The 19,281-nt window shown below is 37.7% G+C and overlaps 1 protein-coding gene across 2 annotated transcripts in view; it reads left to right on the top strand.

Moving 5' to 3' along the window:
• The window catches only part of Crisp2 (cysteine rich secretory protein 2), a 30,003-nt gene extending 13,061 nt beyond the window's left edge, over positions 1-16,942 (top strand). For both annotated transcript variants that reach the window (XM_031348149.1, XM_031348148.1), the window contains exons 9-10: positions 13,787-13,875; positions 16,340-16,942. In XM_031348149.1, the coding sequence (XP_031204009.1) occupies positions 13,787-13,875; positions 16,340-16,467 (217 nt within the window). In that variant the 3' untranslated portion in view covers positions 16,468-16,942. The remainder of the gene's footprint in view (positions 1-13,786; positions 13,876-16,339) is intronic.
• Positions 16,943-19,281: the final 2,339 nt, after the last annotated feature.

Raw genomic sequence — 19,281 nt, 5'->3', positions numbered from 1 at the left:
ACCCTATCCCTCCACTTGGGGGGCTGTCTATCTACTGGAGGTGGTCTCTTCAGATTCCATCTTACTACTGTTTGACATTTCAGATAAAGTCACCCCCATTGAGTCCTGGGTGGTTCTCCCATCCTAGGTCTCTGTGACTTTCTAGAAACTTCCCCCACCCCACCCTCAGAAATTGCATATTTTCATTCATTCTCCTGGCACACTGGGCTTTTTTACTGTCTGCCCCATACCTGATCTTGTCACCCTCATTCCCCTCCACCTCCCCTCTCCTATCCAGATCCCTCCCTCCCATCTGCTTCCTGTGATTATTTTGTTCCCTCTTCTAAGTGGAATTGAAGCATGCTCACTTGGGCCTTCCTTCTTGTTAAACTTTTCATGGTCTGTGGGTTGTATGATGAATATTCTGTACTTTTTGACTAATATCACGTATCAGGGAGTACATTTCATGCATGAGCTTTTGGGTCTTGGTTACCTCACACATGGTGATATTTTCTTGTTACCATCTATCCATCTGCAAAATTCATCATTTCCTCATTTTAATAGTTAAATAGTTTTCCATTGTGTAAAGGAACTACATTTTCTGTATCCATTCTTCAGCTGAGGAACACCTTGATTGCTTCTAGTTTCTGGCTATTATGAACGTAGTGGAACATGTAATATGGAGGAATATTTTTGGGTATATTCTTAGGAGCAATATAAATGGGTTTTAAGGAGAACTATTTCTAGATTTCTTAGGAAGCACCAGATTTCCAGATTTCCAGAGCTGTTGTACCAGTTTGCAATCCTCCACATCCTTGCCAGCATGAGCTGTTGCTTGAGTTTTTGATCTTAGCCATTCTAATTGATGTACAGTGGAATCTCAGAGTTGTTTTGATTTGTAATTCCCTGATGACTAAAGACTTTGAACATTTATTTATTTCTGAACCTTTCAAGAGATTCTTTGTTGAGAATTTTGTTTAGCCCTGTACCCCATTTTTTGATTTTTTATTGGATATTTTATTTATTCACATTTCAAATGTTACCCCTTTTTGTGTTCCCCCTCTGGAAACCCACTTTATCCCCTCCCCCTCCACCTGCTTTTATGAGGGTGCTCCCCTAACCACCACCCACTCACTTCTGCCACCCCACCCTGGCATTCCCCTATACTGGGGCATTGAGCTTTCACAGGACCAAGGACCTCTCCTCTCATTGATGTCCAACAAAACCATCCTCTGTACTCCATTTCAAAATTGGGTTATTGTTTTTTTTTTCCGTAGTCTTATTTTTTGAGTTCTTTATATATATTGAATAAATATTAGTCCTCTATCATGTATAGGGGGAGTGATACTTTTACTAAGTTGTAGGTTGCTGTTTTGTCCTATTGACAGTGTCTTTTGACTTACAGAAGATTTTCAGTTTCATAAGGTCCCATTTATTAGTTATTGATCTTAGAGCCTGAGACATTGGTGTTCTGTTCAAGAAATTTTCTCCACTGACAATGTGTATGAGGCTATTTCTCACTCTCAGTACTATTAGATATAGTAAATCTGGTGTTTGTTAAAGTTCTTGATCCACTTGGACTTGAGGTTTGTGCAAGATGATAAATATGGATCAATTTGCATTCTTCTACATGTAGACATCCAGTTAGACCAACACCATTTGGTGAAGATGCTTTCTTTTTTCCACTGTATGATTATTTACTTTGTAGTCAAAGATCAAGTGTCCATAGGTATGTGGGTTTATTTCTGGGTCTTTAATTCTGTTTTATTGATTGATCTGTCTGTCTCTCTATCAATATCATGTTTTTTTTTTCTTTAATCATTATTGCTCTGTAGTACAGCTTGAGGTCAGGGTTGGTGATCCCCAAGAAGTTCTTTTAATGGTGAGAAATGTTTTGGCTAAGGGTTGGTGATCCCAGAGAAGTTCTTTTAATGGTGAGAAATGTTTTGGCTATCCTGAGTTTTTTTGTTTTTCCATATGAAGTTGAGAATTGCTCTTTCCATGTCTGTGAAGAATTGAGTTGGAATTTTGATGGGGATGGCATTGAATCTGTAGATTGCTTTGGTAAGATTGATATTTCTACTATGTTGATCTTATCAATCCATGAGCATGGGAGATCTTTCCATCTTCTGAACTCTTCTTCAGTTTCTTTCTTCAGGGTCTTGAAGTTCTTATCATATACATCTTGTACTTGCTTGGTTAGATATAAAAGATATATTATTTGTGGCTCTTGTAAAGGGTGTTGTTTCCCTAATTTCATTCTCATCCTGTTTATCCTTTGAGTAGAGGAAGGCAACTGATTTGTTTGAATTAATTTTATATCCCACCACTTTTCCAAAGTTATTTATCAGCTATAGGAGTTCTCTGGGAGAATTTTGGGGATTGCTTATGTATACTATCATATCATCCACAAATAGTGATTGATACCTTGACTTCTCCCTTTCTACTTTGTATCCTCTTGATCTCCTTTTGTTCTCATTGCTCAAAACTAGAACTTCAAGTACTATATTGAATAGATAGGGAGATAGTTGAGAGCCTTGTCTTGTCCCTGATATTAATTGCTTCAAGTTTCTCTTCATTTAATTTGATGTCAGCTTTTGGTTTGCTATATATTGCTTTTATTATGTTTAGGTATCTGCCTTGAATTTCTGATCTCTCTGAGATTTGTGACATGAAGGGTGTTGGATTTTTGTTACTGTTTTTTTTTTTTTAAGTATCTAATGAGATGATCATGTGACTTTTTCCTTTGAGTTTGTTTATATAGTGGATTACTTTGATGGATTTTTATATATTGAAACTTCTCAGCCTCCTGGCAATGAAGCTTACTTGTTTCTTAGGAATGATGTTTTTGATGTGTTCTTGGATTTTGTTTATGAGAATTTTATTGAGTATTTTTGCATTAATATTCACAAGTGAGCTTGGTCTGAAGTTCTCTTTCTTTTTTGGGTCTTTTGTGGTTTAGGTATCATAGTAACTATGGCATCATAGAATAAATTAGGTAGTGTTTCTTTTCTTTCTATTTTGTTGAATAGTTTGAGGAATCAGTATTAGCTCTTCTTTGAAGTTCTAGTAGAATTCTGCACTAATGTGGCCCTGGGCTTTTTTGTTGTTGTTGTTGTTGGGAGGTTTTTAATGACTCCTTCTATTTCCTTAATGGGTTATTGGACTGTTTAATTTACTTGATCTTGATTTAACTTTGGCATGTTGTATCTGTCTAGACAATCATGCATTTCATCTAGACTTTCCAATTTTATTGAGAATTGACTTTTGTAGTAAGATCTGATGATTTTTTGAATTTCTGCAGTTTATTTGTCTCTTTTTTCATTTCTGATTTTGTTAATTTGGTTGCTGTCTTTGTGCCTTTTAATTAGTTTTGCTAAGGATTCATCTATTGTGTTGACTTTCTCAAAGAACCAGCTCTTGATTTTATTGATTCTTTGACTATTTTCTCTCTCTCTCTCTCTCTCTCTCTCTCTCTCTCTCTCTCTCTCTCTCTCTCTTTCTCAAGTTGATTGATCTCGGTCCTAAGTTAGACTCTGAAATCTACTCCTCTTTGGTCTGTTTACTTCTTTTTTGTTCTAGAGCTTTCAGGTGTGCTGTTAAGTTGCTAGTATGAGATCTCTCCAATTTCTTTATTGAAGGCACTTAGTGCTGTGGATTTTTCTCTTAACAGTGCTTTCATTGTGCACCATAAATTTGGGTATATTGTGCCTTTGTTTTCATTGAATTTGAGAAGTCTATAATTTCTGTCCTGACCAAGTAGGGAGTTTTTGAGTTTCCATGAGTATGTGGGGTTTTGGTGTTTTTTCTTGCCCACACTTAGTTCATGGTGATCTGATAGGGTTTATGGGATCATCCCAATCTTCTTGTATTGGCTTAGGCTTGTTTTCTGTGTGATTATATGATCAATTTTGGAGTAGGTTTCATGAGTTGCTGAGTAGAAGGTATTTTATTTTGTTTTAGGGTGAAATGTTCTGTAGACATCTGTTAAAATACATTTGGTTCATAAACCCTGTTAATTTCACTGTGTCCCTGTTTAGTTTCTGTATCAATGTCCTGACCATTAATGAGATTGGGATGTTTAAATCTTCCACTATTATTGTGTGAGTTTCAATGTGTGTTTTGAGGTTTCATAAAGTTTCTTTTATGAATGTGGGTGTCCTTCTATTTGGAGCATAGATGTTCAGAATTGTGACTTCATCTTGATGGAGTTTTCCATTGATTACTATAAAATGTCCTTCTCTGTCTCTTTTGATTACTTCTAGTTGAAAGTCTTTTTTTTTTTTTTTTTAATTGGATATTACGGTGGTTACTCCAGCTTGTTTCTTGGGACCATCTTCCTGGAAGTCTTTTTTCCACATGCTGAGGGGTATTTCTTGAATGCAGCAAAATGATGGATCTTGTTTAGGTATTCAGTCTGTTAGTCTGTGTCTTTTTATTGGAGAATTGATTCTGTTGTTGAGAGATATTAAAGACCAATGATTGTTAGTTCCTGTTAATTTTGTTATTTGGAGGCGATATTATATTTTTGTGATTCTCTTCTCTTGGGTTTGTGGCAAGATGATTAATTTCTTGTGTTTACTGGGTGTAGTTACCCTTCTTGTGTTGGAGTTTTCATTCTACTATCCTTTGTAGGGCTGGATTAGTAGAAAGATAGTGTTTACATTTGGTTTTCTTATGAAATATCTTGTTTTTCTGTATTTCTTTGAGGAAGTTATTTATATCCCCCTTAAAGGCCTCTATCATCTTCACAAGGTGTGATTTTATATCAGAATCTTGCTCTTCAGGTGTGTTAGAGTATCCAGGTAGGAGAACTGGTATCTTATGGTTCCAGTTTACATTGGCTACTGTTGCTTATGATCTTGAACTTGCCTTTTGCTATCTGATAATGTCTGGTGTTAACTGGCTTGGTATCTTGAATCTGAGCAGGCCTATTTGGAGGCAGCTAGAGCTGTGTGACCTAGGCAGTCTTGTCTCTGGTTAGAGTAGGCTTCCTGTTTCCCTGGTTAGAGGAATCCTCCTGTGTTCCTGGTTAGGGCAGACAATCTGAGGACAGGCAGGTTGAGGGGGTGGGTGTAAGGCACACATGCTGATTTGCCATGGGTGAAGATGGAGGTGCAGACCAGAAGAGTGATATGGCTCCAGCAGAGCAGGATAGATCTCATGTCTGCTGGGCTCTATGGGGTTCCCTGCTGGCATGGGTTTGGAGGCAGGGGTCTCACCTCTGTCCCTGGTTAGTATAGACAAACTGGGAGAAAGGCAGGCTGTGGATTCTGGGGGGGTTGGGGTAGGGGGTGAGATGCAGGCACAGACCAGAAGCAACATTTTATTTTATTTTATTGTTAAATAATTTTATTATTTTTCATTTCATTTAATTAATTTATTGGATAATATTTATTTATTTTACTTACTCACTTTATATCCCACTTATTGCTCCCTTCCCCATCCCTCCTTCCACAACCCATCCTTCTATCCCCTCTCACCTTCTCCTCTGAACCAATACCCCATGCTCACATGGGTATACCCTCATCCTGGTATATCAAGTCTCCGTGAGGCTAGGCCCATCCTCTCCCACTGAGGCCAGACATGGTAGCCCACCTAGAAGAACATATCCCACAGACCGGCAAGAGCTTTTGGGTTAGCCACCACTCCACTTGTTCATGACACACATGAAGAACAAATTGTACCTCTGCTACATTTGTGTGAGCAGAGGCCTAGATCCAGCCTGTGTATGTTCTTTGGTTGGTTATTCAGACTGTGATAGCCCCATAGTCCAGTTTAATTGACTGTGTTGGTACACCTGTATAGTTCTTATCACCTCTGGGCTACAGTCCTTCCACCTGTTCTTCTGTAAGTGTCCCTAAGCTCTATCCACTGTTTGGCAGTTTGTGTTTCCATCTGTCTGAGTCAGCTGCTTGGTGGGGCCTCTCAAAGGACAGCCGTACCAGACACCTGTCTGCAAGCATAACAACGTATCATTAATAGTGTCAAGGACTGGTGCTTGCTTATGGGATGGGTATTAAGTTGGGCTGGTTACTATTTGGCCATTCCTTCAGTCTCTGCTCCATCCCCTGTCCCTGAATTTCTATTCAAATATTTCAATTTCCCATTATCTACAAAAAAGAAAAAAAATCCAGATTGGTACCACAAACTCTTGTTCTTCTGAATATTGGACCATGACATAACTTTCATTTTTAATTATGTTTACTTTTTTATTTGAAATTTTTTTAGACATCTTCTTTATTTATATTTCAAATATTATCCCATTTCCTGGTTTCCCCACCAAAAAAATCCCTATTCCATCCCCCCTCCACCTGCTCACCAAACCACCCAGTCCCACTTCATTGTCCTGGTAGTCACATACACTGGACCATCAAGCCTTCACAGGACCAAGGGCCTTTCCTCCAATTGATGACCAACAAGACCATCGTCTGCTACATATGTGACTGGAGCCATGGGTCCCTCCATGTGTACTCTTTGGTTGGTGGTTTATTCCTTGGGAGCTCTGGGAGTACTGGTTGGTTCATATTGTTGTTCCTTTCATGGGGCTGCAAAACCTTTCAGCTCCTTGGGTCCTTTCTCTAGCTTGTCCAATGGTTGGCTGTGAGCATCCACCCATGTACTTGTCAGACTCTAGCAGAGCCTCTTAGGAGACAGTTATATCAGGCTCCTGTCACCAAGCACTTGTTGCCATCTACAATAGTGTCTGGGTTTAGTAACTGTATATGGGATGGATTCCCAGGTGAGGTAGTCTCTGGATGGCTGTTCCTTCAGTCTCTGCTCCACACTTTGTCTCTGTATCCCCTCCCATGTGTATTTTGTTCCTCCTTTTAAGAGGGACCAACGTATTCACACTTTGCTCTTCCTTCTTCTTGAGCTTCATGTGGTCTGTGAATTGTTTCTTGGATATTCTGAGCTTCTGAACTAATATCCACATATCAGTGACTGCATACCATGTGTCTTCTTTTATGATTGGGTTACCTCATTCAGGATAATATTTTCTAGTTCCACCCATTTATCTAAGAATTTCATAAAGTCATTGTATTTAGTAGCTGAGTATACTCCATTTTCTGTATCTCTTCCTCTGTTGAAGGAGATCTGGGTGCTTTCCAGCTTGTGGATATTATAAATAAGGCTGCTATGAGCAGAGTGGAGCAGGTGTCCTTATTACATGTTGGAGCATGTTCTGGGTATATGCCCAGGAGTGGTATAGCTGGGTCCTCAGGTAATACTATGTCCAATTTTCTGAGAAACAGCCAGACTGATTTCCAGATTGGTTGTACCAGCTTGCAATCCCATCAACAATGGAGGAATGTTCCTCTTTCTCCACATCCTTGCCAGCATCTGCTGTCACCTGAGTTTTTGATCTTAGCTATTCTGACTGGTGTGAGGTAGAATCTCAGAGATGTTTTGATTTGCATTTTCCTGATGACTAGGGATGTTGAACATTTCTTTAGGTGCTTCTCAGCGGTTTGGTTGAGAATTCTTTGTATAGCTCTCTATCCCATTTTTTAATAGAGCTATTTGGTTCTCAGGAGTCTAACTTCACGAGTTCTTCATATATATTGGATATTAGCCCTCTAGTAGATATAGGGTTGGTAAAGATCTTTGCCCAATCTGTTGGTTGCCACTTTGTCTTATTGACAGTATTCTTTTCCTTACAGAAGCCTTGCAATTTTATGAGGTCCCATTTGTCAATTCTTGATCTTAGTGCATAAGCTATTGGAGTTCTGTTCAGGAAAATTTCCCCTGTGCCCATGTGCTTGAGGCTCTTCCCCACTTTCTTTTCTATTAGTTTTAGTGTATCTGGTTTTACATGGAGGCTTTGATCCACTTGGACTTGAACTTTGTAGGAGATAAGTATGGATTGATTTGCATACTTCTCCATATTAACTGCCAGTTGAACCAACAACATGTGTTGAAAATGCTGTCTTTTCCCACTGGATGGCTTTAGCTTCTTTGTGAAAGTTCAAGTGACCATAGGTATGTGGGTTCATTTCTGGGTCTTCAATTCTAATCCATTGATACCTGCTTGTCTCTCTACCAATACCATGCAGATTTTTTCACTATTGCTCTGTAATACAGCTTGAGGTCAGGTATGGTGATTCCCCCTGAAGTTCTTTTATTTTGAGGAGTTTTTGTTATCCTGAGTTTTTTGTTATTCCAAATGGATTTGCAAATTGACCTGGAAATTTGATGGGGATTGCATTGACTCTGCAGATTGTTTTCAGCAAGATGAACATTTTTACTATATTAATTCTGCCAATCCATGAGTATCTTCTTCTGAGGTCTTCTTCAATTTCTTTCTTCAGAGACTTGCACTTGCTTGGTTAGAGTCACACCAAGGTATTTTATATCCTTTGTGACTATTGTGAAGGGTGTACTTTCCTGAATTTCTTTCTCAGCCTATTTATCCTTTAGGTAGAGGAAGGCCATTGATTTGTTTGAGTTAATTTGATATTCAGCCACTTTCCAGAAGTTGTTTATCAGGTTTAGGAGTTCCCGGTGGAATGTTTGGGATCACTTAAGTGTACTATCATATCATCTGCAAAGACTCATATTTTGACATCTTTCCAATTTGTATCACTTTGACCTCCTTTTGAGGACTAATTGCTCTGGCTAGGACTTTGAGTGCTATATTGAATACATAGGGAGAGAGTGGGCAGCCTTGTCTAGTCCCTGATTTTAGTGGGATTGTTTTAAGTTTCTCTCCATTTAGTTTGATTTTGGCTACTCGTTTGTTGTATATTGTTTTTACTATGTTCAGGTATGGGCCTTGAATTCCTGATCTTTCCAAGACTTTTATCATAAAGGGGTGTTGGATTTTGTCAAATGCTTTGTCAGCATCTAATGAAATGATCATAAGAAAAGATCAGTTTTCTTCTTTGAGTTTGTTTATATAGTGGATTAAATTGATAGACTTCCGTATATTGAACTATCCCTGAATCCCTGGGCTGAAGCCTACTTGATCATGATGAATGATCTTTTTGATGTGTTCCTGGATTCAGTTTTCCAGAATTTTCCTGAGTCTTTCACATTGATATTCATAAAGGAAATTGGTCTGAAGTTCTTTTTCTTTGTTGGGTCTTTGTGTGGTTTAGGTATATGAGTAATTTTGACTCCATAGCATGAATTCGGTAGTGTACCTTATGTTTAGATTTTGTGGAATAGTTTGAAGAGTATTTGTATTAGGTCTTCTTTAATGGTCTGATAGAACTCTGCACTAAACCCATCTGGCCATGAGCTCTTTTTGGTTGGGAGACTATTAATGACTGCTTCTAGTTCTTTAGTTGTTAGAGGACCTTTTAGATAGTTTATCTGATCCTGATTTAAATTTGGTACCTGGTGTCTCTCTAGAAAATTGCCCATTTCATCCAGATATTCTAATTTTGTTGAGTATAGGATTTTGTAGTAGGATCTGTTCAACATCCTTAGTCATCAGGGAAATGCAAATCAAAACAACCCTGAGATTCTACCTCCTCACACCAGTCAGATTGGTTAGGATAAAAGACTCAGGAGACAACAGATGCTGCAGAGGTTGTGGAGAAAGAGGAACATTACTTCAGTGCTGGTACAACCACTCTGGAAATAAGTTTGGCGGTTCCTCCGGAAATTGGACATAGTTCTACTGGAGGACCCAGCTATACCACTCCTGGGCATATACCCAAAAGATGCTCCAACATGTAATAAGGACACATGCTCCACCATGTTCATAGAAGCCTTATTTATAATAGCCAGAAACTGGAAACAACCCAGATTTTTTGGATTTTCTCATTTTCTGTTCTTATATCTCCTTTTTCATTTCTGACTTTGTTAATTCCAATACTCTCTTGGAGCCCTCTGGATGGTTTGGCTAAGGGTTCATCTATCTTGTTGATTTTCTCGAATAACCAGTTCCTGGTTTTGTTGATTCTTTGTATAGTTCTTTTTGTTTCTACTTTATTGATTTCAGCCCTGAGGTTGATTACTTCCTGCTGTCTCCTCCTCTTTGCTTCTCTTTGTTCTAGAGCTTTCATATATGTTGTCAAACTGCTAGTGTATGCTCTCTCCAGTTTTTTTGTTTTTGTTTTTGTTTTTTTTTTTTGAGGCACTCAGAGCCGAGTTTTCCTCTTAGCACAGCTTTTATTGTGTCCCATAAGTTTGGGTATGTTGTTGCTTCATTTTCATTGAATTCTAAAAAGTCTTTAATTTATTTAAGTTTATTTATTTAAGTTTTTATTTATTTCTTTCTTGACCAAGTTATCATTGAGTAGAGCATTGTTCAGCTTCAATGTGTATGTGGGCTTTCTATTGTTTTTGTTATTGAAGATCAGCCTTAGTCTGTGATCTGATAGGGTGCATATGATTATGTCAATCTTCTTGAATCTGTTGAGGCCTGTTTTGTGACCAATTATATGGTCAGTTTTGGAGAAGGTACCATGAGGTGCTGAGAAGAAGGTATATTCTTTTGTTTTGGGGGGAAATGTCCTGTACATATCTATTAAATCAATTTGGTTCATAATTTCTGTTAGTTTCACTGTCTCTTTGTTTAGTTTGTTTCTATGATCTGTCCATTGATGAAAGTGGGGAGTTGGAGTCTTCCATTATTATTTTGTGAGGTGCAATATGTGCTTTGAGCTTTAGCAAAGTTTCTCTACAAATGTATGTGCCCTTGCATTAGGAACATAGATGTTCAGAATTGAGAGTTCTTGGTAGATTTTTCCATTGATGAATATGAACTTTCCTTCCTTACCTTTTTTTTGATAAATTTAAGTTGAAAGTCAATCTTGTTCAATACTAGAATGGCTACTCCTGCTTGTTTCTAGGGACCATTTGCTTGGAAAATCATTTTCTTTCCCTTTGCTCTGAGATAGTGTCTGCTACTGAGGTGCATTTCCCATATTCAGCAAAATACTGGGTCCTGTTTATGTATCCAGTCTATTAGTCTATGCCTTTTTATTGGGAAATTGAGTCCATTGATGTTAAGAGATATTAAGGAAAAGTGGTTGTTGCTTCCTGTTATTTTTGTTGTTAGAGATAGAATTATGATTTTGTGGTTATCTTCTTTTTGGCTTTGTTGAAAGAAGATTACTTTCTTGCTTTTTCTAGGACGTAGTTTACCTCCTTTTGTTGGAGTTTTCCATCTCATATTCTTTGTAGGGCTGGATTTGTGGAAAAATATTTTGTAAATTTGTTTTTATCATGGCATGTTTTGGTTTCTCCATCTAGGTAATTGAGAGTCTCGCTGCTTATAAATACCTGGGTGGGCATTTGTGTGATCTTAAGGTTTGCATGACATCTGTCCAGGATCTTCAAGCTTTCATGGTCTCTGGTGAGAAGTCTGATGTTATTCTGATAGGTCTGCCTTTATATGTTAATTGACCTTTTTCCCTTACTGCTTTTCTATTATTTCCTTATTTTGTGCATTTGCTGTTTTGATTGTTACGTTTCTGGTGGAATTTCTTTTCTGGTCAAATCTATTTGGAATTCTGTAGGCTTCTTGTATGTTCATGGGCATCTCTTTCTTTAGGTTAGGGAAGTTTTCTTCTATAAATTTGCTGCAGATATTTATTGACCCTTTAATTTGGGAATCTTCACTCTCTTCTATACTTATTATCCTTAGATTTGGTCTTCACATTGTGTCCTAAATTTCCTGGATGATTTGAGTTAGGAGCTTTTTGCCTTTTGCATTTTCTTTGACTGTTGTGTCAATGTTTTCTATGATATCTCTGCTCTGAGATTCTCTCTTCTGTCTCTTATATTCTGTTGGTGATTCTTGCATCTATGACTCCTGATTTCTTACATAGGTTTTGTATCTCCTGAGTTGTCTCCTTTTGTGATTTCTTTATTGTTTCTGTTTCTGTCTTTAGATCCTGGTTGGTTTTGTTCAATTTCTTCCCCCGTTTTGTTGTATTTTCCCATAATTCTTTAAGTATTTCTTGTTTTTCCCTTTTTAAAGGTGTTTACATGCATTCTCTTGTATTTCTTTAATGAAGTTATTTATGTCCTTCTTAAAGTCTTCTATCATTATCATGAGATGTGACTTTAAATTCAAATCTTGTATTTCCGGTGTTTTGGGGCATCCAGTGTGCTTGCTATGGTGGGAGAACTGGGTTCTGCTGATGCCTTGTAGCCTTCTTTTCTATTTGTAACGTTCTTGTTCTTGCCTCTTGCCATCTGGTTATTTCTGGTGTTAGTTGGTCTTGCTTTCTCTGGATGGAGTTTATTCCTCCTGTGGGCCTGTAAGCATTTGTCAGGACTCCTGTTAAGACCAGTTCTCCCTTGGGCAGGGTTTGTGTTTGGAGGGTGTGGAACAGCCTTAGCTCCCGGTTGCAGATGGAGACCAGAAGGATCCTATCCAAGCTGTTCCACTGTTTCTGTGCCCTGTGTACTCCTGGCCAGTCCTGCTTTGGATAGTTTTTGGAGAGAAAGTGGTGATCTCACCTCTGATTTTAGGAGTGAGAACACTACTGGGAGACCAGCTCTCTCCTGGTTGTTCTTGTATGCAGAGGGATGTGGAACAGCCTTAGCAAGTCTATATTGACTTTTTAAAAGGGGAAAATAAACATACTTCCTGTCAGATTTGTTTAGGATGGCTTCTTGGTGTGGGCCAGTGTTTCTCTCCTGAGGCCTGAGTCTTTCTGCTGTTGATGCCTGTGGTTGCACGGCACATTAGTTAAAAGGAGGCAATGCATAAGTGAGATATTTTATTATAGGAAAGAGAAAATAGATTGGTCATGTAGAGAGAAAGAAAGAAGAGGGAGGAGAGGAGAAGAGGAGAGAGAGAGAAAAGTGAGGAAGAAATCCAGAGAGCAAGAGAGGAGAACAAGAGAGAGGTCAAAGAACAAGAGAGGAAGGAAGAAAGATACAACAAAGAGCAAGAGAGAGGAAGAAGGCAAGAGAGAGAATGAAAATAAGAGAGAAGGGAAGAGGGCAAGAGATGAGAACAAAGAAAAGGAGAAGAAGAAAGAAAGCAAGAGAGGACGGACAAAAAGCAAAGAGAGGAAGAAGGCAAGACGGCAAGAATGAGGGGAGGGGGCAATCCACCTCTCATGTTATGTTAGGAGTGGTTATCTGTAGGACAGGCCATGCCTGGATATGGTCAGGTGACTGGGGGTATGGTCCAGATAGAATGCTGGGAGCTTGGGGCATTGTCTACCTGACAAAGCACACATCTCCTGCAGGGGCAGCTGTTGTAGGGTCTTACTTTAGTAATTTTTTCATCCATCTGGCAACAAAATGGAAAATTCTTGATGCCAGATAACCTTAATTTTCTTAGTTTGGTGACTTATGTTCAGAGAAATGGTGAACACAGGTGGGAAGGAACCTCAAGTTGAGGAGTTTCCTATATCAGATTGACTTGTGGCCATGTCTATAGGGCATTTTCATGGTCTCTAATTAATGTAGGAGGGTCTGCCCCACTGTTTCTCATGCCCCTTTAGGCAAGCAGACCTCAACTATGAAGGAAAAATAGCTGAATTTGAGCCTGGAACATCCAGTATGTAGCATCTCCAGTCTCTTGCTGCAGTTCTTGCCTCTTGGCTTTGTTCTATGATAGACTATAACCTGTCAGCTAAAATATATCCTTTCCTCCCCCAAGTTGCTTTTAGTTACACTTTATCTCAGCAATAGACAGCACACTAGTAAAAAAGGGTTCATGTATGAAGTGTTTTCTTTATTTGGATAGTCTGAGTTACACTGTGAAAGTCTTAATTTTCAGTTTTGTTTATAAAACTGAAAACTCTGTAACATGTATATATGCTAAGTCATGCTCCAGTGTATAAAACAAGCATTAAACGTAAACCTAATGGTATATTTCAAATTTCAGGGGTAACAACGTAATGAAAAAGACCACCCCGTATCAACAAGGGGCACCTTGTGCTAGTTGTCCCAATAATTGTGAAAATGGACTGTGCAGTAAGTGTGATATGATTCACTGGCTATTTATCATAGAGGTAGCATTTTCACTTATTCTATGAACTTCAAAATTGACTGAATGATATTTCTTGGGAGAGGAGAAAACCTACTCAAAAATGTTAAATATTTTATATAGGTTAGTAACATTTTTCCCCACCCTATAGGTCAGTAACTTACATTTTATTTGTAATGAAAATAATTCTACATATATTACATAATGGTGCATTACCTTACTCTCAGTGACTACGACATGTGGAGACTATTCACTGTGCATTCCATTCATAAACCATTCTGTAAAGTTAATATCAATAGACCCAAGGTGTATTTTAAAAAAATCAAGATGTGGGGCCGGAGAGATGATTCAGTAGTTTAGATTGCTTGCTGATCTTGCAGAGAACCCATGTTCCACTCCAAGAACTATTAGTGGTTCACAATTGCCCATGGCTCCAGTTTCAGGAAATTTGGTGTCATCTCTGTCTTTTGTAGGCACCTGAATGCAGAGATATATAGAAGTACAATTGTACATATGCACATAAATTAAAAAAAATTAAAAATTGAATCATGTATACCTAGAGGAGTTGAGACCATGGTTTATCTATCTTACCTCCTATAATGATAGCATTTGAGTTCACTATTGATTTTATCTTTTCGATAGTATACTCAAAAACATAGTGCTTATCTTTTAAATAATAATTTTTCTTATAAGTAGCTGATAGTTTTTGAAAATATTTAATTACAATATTCAAGTTCCATACAGTACTGGCATACAGAAAAGCCATGGCTGCAAATGAAAGTAACAAATAAATACCATGTATCTTATTTTTTTCATGAATAGAAGTAGGCATAAATATTGGCTTCTAGCACTTAAGATACTTTTGTTAAAATTACTATCAATGATAGAATTCAACCACTCATCGAGATTTTTTTCTAGTGTGTCCACTTTTATCTAGCATTATTCCTGACTCAATTGTGTATCTATAATTTAAAATATTAGTATCAAAACTACAAACTAATTAGAAAGTATGTTGAATGACTGTGCCTCTGCTGAATCATACTTGCAAAATGTTTGGAATCTATCCAATTTTCAACGAGTATTCAACAGGGAATCTTCAATAAAAGCAAATGTCAATCATTTTTCATAAAAAAAAATTCTTGCCACCATGAGTGCTGGGTACATGTTGCAGGAATATTTAAAAAAAAAATGAATCCACCCCTCAAACTCCATTTCCAGCCGGGCCACATTTTTGAGCTAGTATTGACTGGCATCACCACATCCTGGTGGGCTCTTATCGTTCTCTCCCAGCTATTAAAAATATCTCACACACATGCTACTCTTTACACACCCCCACAATCATTTATCTAAATAGCGCCTAAGACCCTATAAGTAAAGCATGACTCTTAAGGCCTTAATATCCAATCAGATTTATATAATAATAAAATCACAATTTACAAGATGCCAACACAATAATTTCAGAACCAAATAATAAAGACAGTATTCTAACCCAATTAATCTATTTTGTAAACACCTTTGCTTGGTTGTATAACCTCATGGAGTCTGGCTGGTCCTCATTGTCTATCTTCATGATGACTTCTCTCCTCCTGGTCCTGACCCTTCTCCTCCTTCTGCTTCTGACCTTTTTCCTCCTCCAACTCTAGTTCCACCCCTGTACTCCTGTTCAATCACAGGCCTTTCACTGCCCTAATGTGATTGGACAGGGAAAATGCTACAGCAGGTACAGGCCTATTAGAAGAAGAAGGATCAGAGTGCAGTTTGATTTCTGCTCCAGACATAAATGCAGAGTTGTTGGAGCTCCATATCCTTTTGTGGATGGGCTGTGATCTGATTATGCCCATGAACAATCAATTTTGAGGGTCTCAGGTGTTCCAGGAAAAGCATGGCGCACCATTCTTGATTCAATCCATTCACAATGATATTTGCTTCTGAACGTATAAAGCTGTGTTTCTAAAATGTGAGATAAGAGAAAGAGTTTCTATAACATGTGCCTTATAAGCTTAGTCACTAATAGACACCCACCCCGTGAGGACTTGAGTTTGCCTAGTTAGACTAAGAATCTAATTAAATTTACCATGCATTAAAATAGCTGTATTTGCCTAGTGGATTTGTATTGGACTTAGCAGATGGACATATATTTATTTAATCTTCCCCCTTTGGCTGCTAATGGATATAGGCAGGTCAATTCATCTTAGAAATATTCCATTGAGATGAATGTGTGTGTGTGTGTGTGTGTGTGTGTGTGTGTGTGTGTGTGTGTGATGGATGAGTCGATGAGCTCTGCTAAGGTCCCTCCTGTGTCATTTGAAATGAATCACAGTGGCATGAATGGTGCTAGTCTGTTTATCCTTCCTGCCTCTCTCTTGACATTTTATGAGTGGATTTTTTTTTTTATTTTTGCTGCTACTTCAGACAATGGCAATAAGATAACTGCATCTGCTTTCATTTCAGCCAATAGCTGTGATTTTGAAGATTTACTTAGTAACTGTGAATCCTTGAAGACTACAGCAGGCTGTAAACACGAGCTGCTCAAGGCAAAGTGTGAAGCTACTTGTTTGTGTGAAGACAAAATTCATTAACATGTCCAGTGCGCAGCATGATGGATCACATGAGAAAAGAGTACAGACTTAGTTGAGACATGATGGGGAAAACCTATAGGAGATTTAGTGACACGCTGCATCCCAATGACAAGGCTTCTTTCCTTCCTGGATTTATACAGAAATCTCTTTCAGACCAGCCATTAAAAAAGGTATCATTTAGGATGACAACTTTGGGTTTGGACCACCTTTGCTGCTTTACATGTAGTGAATTGAATCAAGTGGAGAATTCTGAAAGTTGTACCATTACAAGTAATTCACTTCTAGAAATTTGAAAAAAGAAAACTATTTGTGTCCTAAACCAACCTGCAAATGGAAGAATGGGCTGTAGTTACAAACCATCAACCTACTTTATAGTGCCTACTAGGATGAAGCTTGACATCTATATTTGTCTCGTGTCTTCTTACTTAAACACAAATAATCATCTTTTTCAATAAAGAACTCAAGCAACCACAAACATGTGATTTTCATGTAATATTTTTATAGTATGTTGTTTCAACTGCAAAGAACTAAGCCCAAATAATTATGCAAAGAAAAGTCCATGAAATGGATACCTTAACTTAAATTGAAACAGAAAATATCAATTATATCTTTATTTTATTTTATAGATATCTAAGTAATCACCATATAGAGGATGTGTTCAAGATGATATAAGCCTAGTTATCCAATGAAACAATTAGCCCTACGAAACCTAAGCCACTGAGCATAATTAACCCCCTGACAGGCTTCCTAAGCAAATCATTGAAAAACTCTACATATGTTAGAAAACTGTTAATAACATGTGTAACAGTGGTTAGATTTACATGAAACTTGGAGGGACTGAAGAAAATAAGTCTTTTTTGCTTCGAATGCCAAAATTCAGCTTTTGTGTCTGTTTTATCAATGTTCATACCCTGCTCATCAACTACTCACAAGAAAGTCAGGTCCCTCACTCAACTAGTAATCCCTACAGCATGGTTTTATACACAAGTACTCTGTGTATATCCTGAGCCCAATAAAAGCTTTCATTTCATAAGAGAAGCATCCTTGAAGTTCTTGGGATAATAGTAGTTTAGTTTTTCCTTATGCATTTGATGGGCATGTAAATTTTTGTCTTTTATGTCATATTCTGCCAGAAGTCATCCCTGATAAACAAGGAGAGAAAAATCTATGCCAGTTCTTTCTTCAGTGATATGACCTGCAATGTTCACTGGCCCTTTATCACCCTCATTAAAGCTTAGATCCACATTTGCTACCACAAGTTCCTAATCAAACCCTCGTCCTTCACACCTGCCTCTCCTTATCACTTGGTTGAGGGATACAGCCAGGCACCCTTCTTACATTACACTGCCTTTCATTTTCAGAATCACCACTTTCACTTTCACTCAATGCTTCCTCAATGTAATTGTCAATTGAATCAGAAAGAGAAATGTAATCTTTGCAAAATTCCTCCTCATCAGACTCAGAATTCTAAGTATCCACCATTTGCTGAATTGGTGAATTTTTATCCCCAAATCATTTCAAAATACAACCAAAACAGACATTTGCAATATGCAGGCATTTGCAATCATGTAACATCACACTAGCAAAAGACTGAGCAGTGATTGAGTGTCATTTTTAGCTCTTGGTAATGAGACATGCACTACCCCGCTATACCGGGAATTAGGTATTATAGGCATTTATGTCATTCTTCCTATAGTGGGAAATTGGCACAGTAGAATTATGATGAGCAAATGTCCTAGAAAAGTTAGCATTCATAATTCTATTCATTTCCTTCAAAACTGTTTGTCAATGACATGTAAACAAATTTGTTTATTCACAAGACTAGGTGTGTTAAACAATTCCAACCTTGAAAAGATTACCAGAAGTATTAAAAAACATAGATCTGCTCATATAGATTATGACCTGTCATGAGCTGCCAATGTCCACAACATGAAAGAAATAACTGAGTTTTGCTGCACTGAAGAAAATATATTCATAATTCGAAAATACATTAAAGAAAATTTCTAGGCCTACCTAATTTTACCATAGAATTCTGTCAAATACATAGAAAAATATTTAGAATAGTTGTACCTGTTCTGTTCTCAAAAACTGAGGGAAATAATTTCCAATTCATTCTTTGAGATTATGTCATCCTAATACTGAAGAAAATTTAAGGTAAGTATCATACATGTGAAAAATTGTAGAACACTTAGAAAATTTTTCAGTAGTAAATGTAAAGTAGACATTGCTAGGAATTTGGAACAAGTTACTAGAATAAATGGACTTATATTGTATATAAAGAGGATTCAGAGCTGTTGTCTAGCACACACACTCTTGCCTACGATTCCATGACTGCCTGCGGAAATTGATTTCTTCCAACACAAGCGTGTTTCTTCATTGTAGCTTTGAGAAATCAATTGTTCCATAAAAATTTGATATATGGATATATTACATGGAGTAAATGGATATGTATTAAAGGGGAGTTTATTCGATTGATTTATAGACTGAATCTAGTTAATCCAGCAATGGCTGTCTCTTGAAAGAAAGGCCAATAATTTGGTAAATGTTCAGTCCACAAGTCTGGATTTCTCAGCTGATCTTCAGTCTACACTGAAATCTCTTAAAAAGTATAAAAAGTAAGTTCTAATATCATTGAAGGAATGCCTCAGTGGCATTCATAGATGAACTTGCCAGGAAGAGAGTCTTCAAGCAGGCAATAGCAAAAGATTCCTTCTTCCATGTCCTTTTATGGAGGCTGTCACCAGAATATGTGGCCCAGCTTTAGGGTGGTGGGTCTCCTGAACTCAAATGATCTAGATTTAGTGTGAGTCTTCT

This window comes from Mastomys coucha, unplaced genomic scaffold (assembly GCF_008632895.1).
Source record: "Mastomys coucha isolate ucsf_1 unplaced genomic scaffold, UCSF_Mcou_1 pScaffold3, whole genome shotgun sequence".
NCBI classification, from domain to species: Eukaryota; Metazoa; Chordata; class Mammalia; order Rodentia; family Muridae; genus Mastomys; species Mastomys coucha.
Note: the sequence above shows the minus strand (reverse complement) of the source record. Positions and strands in the feature narration are given on the sequence as shown.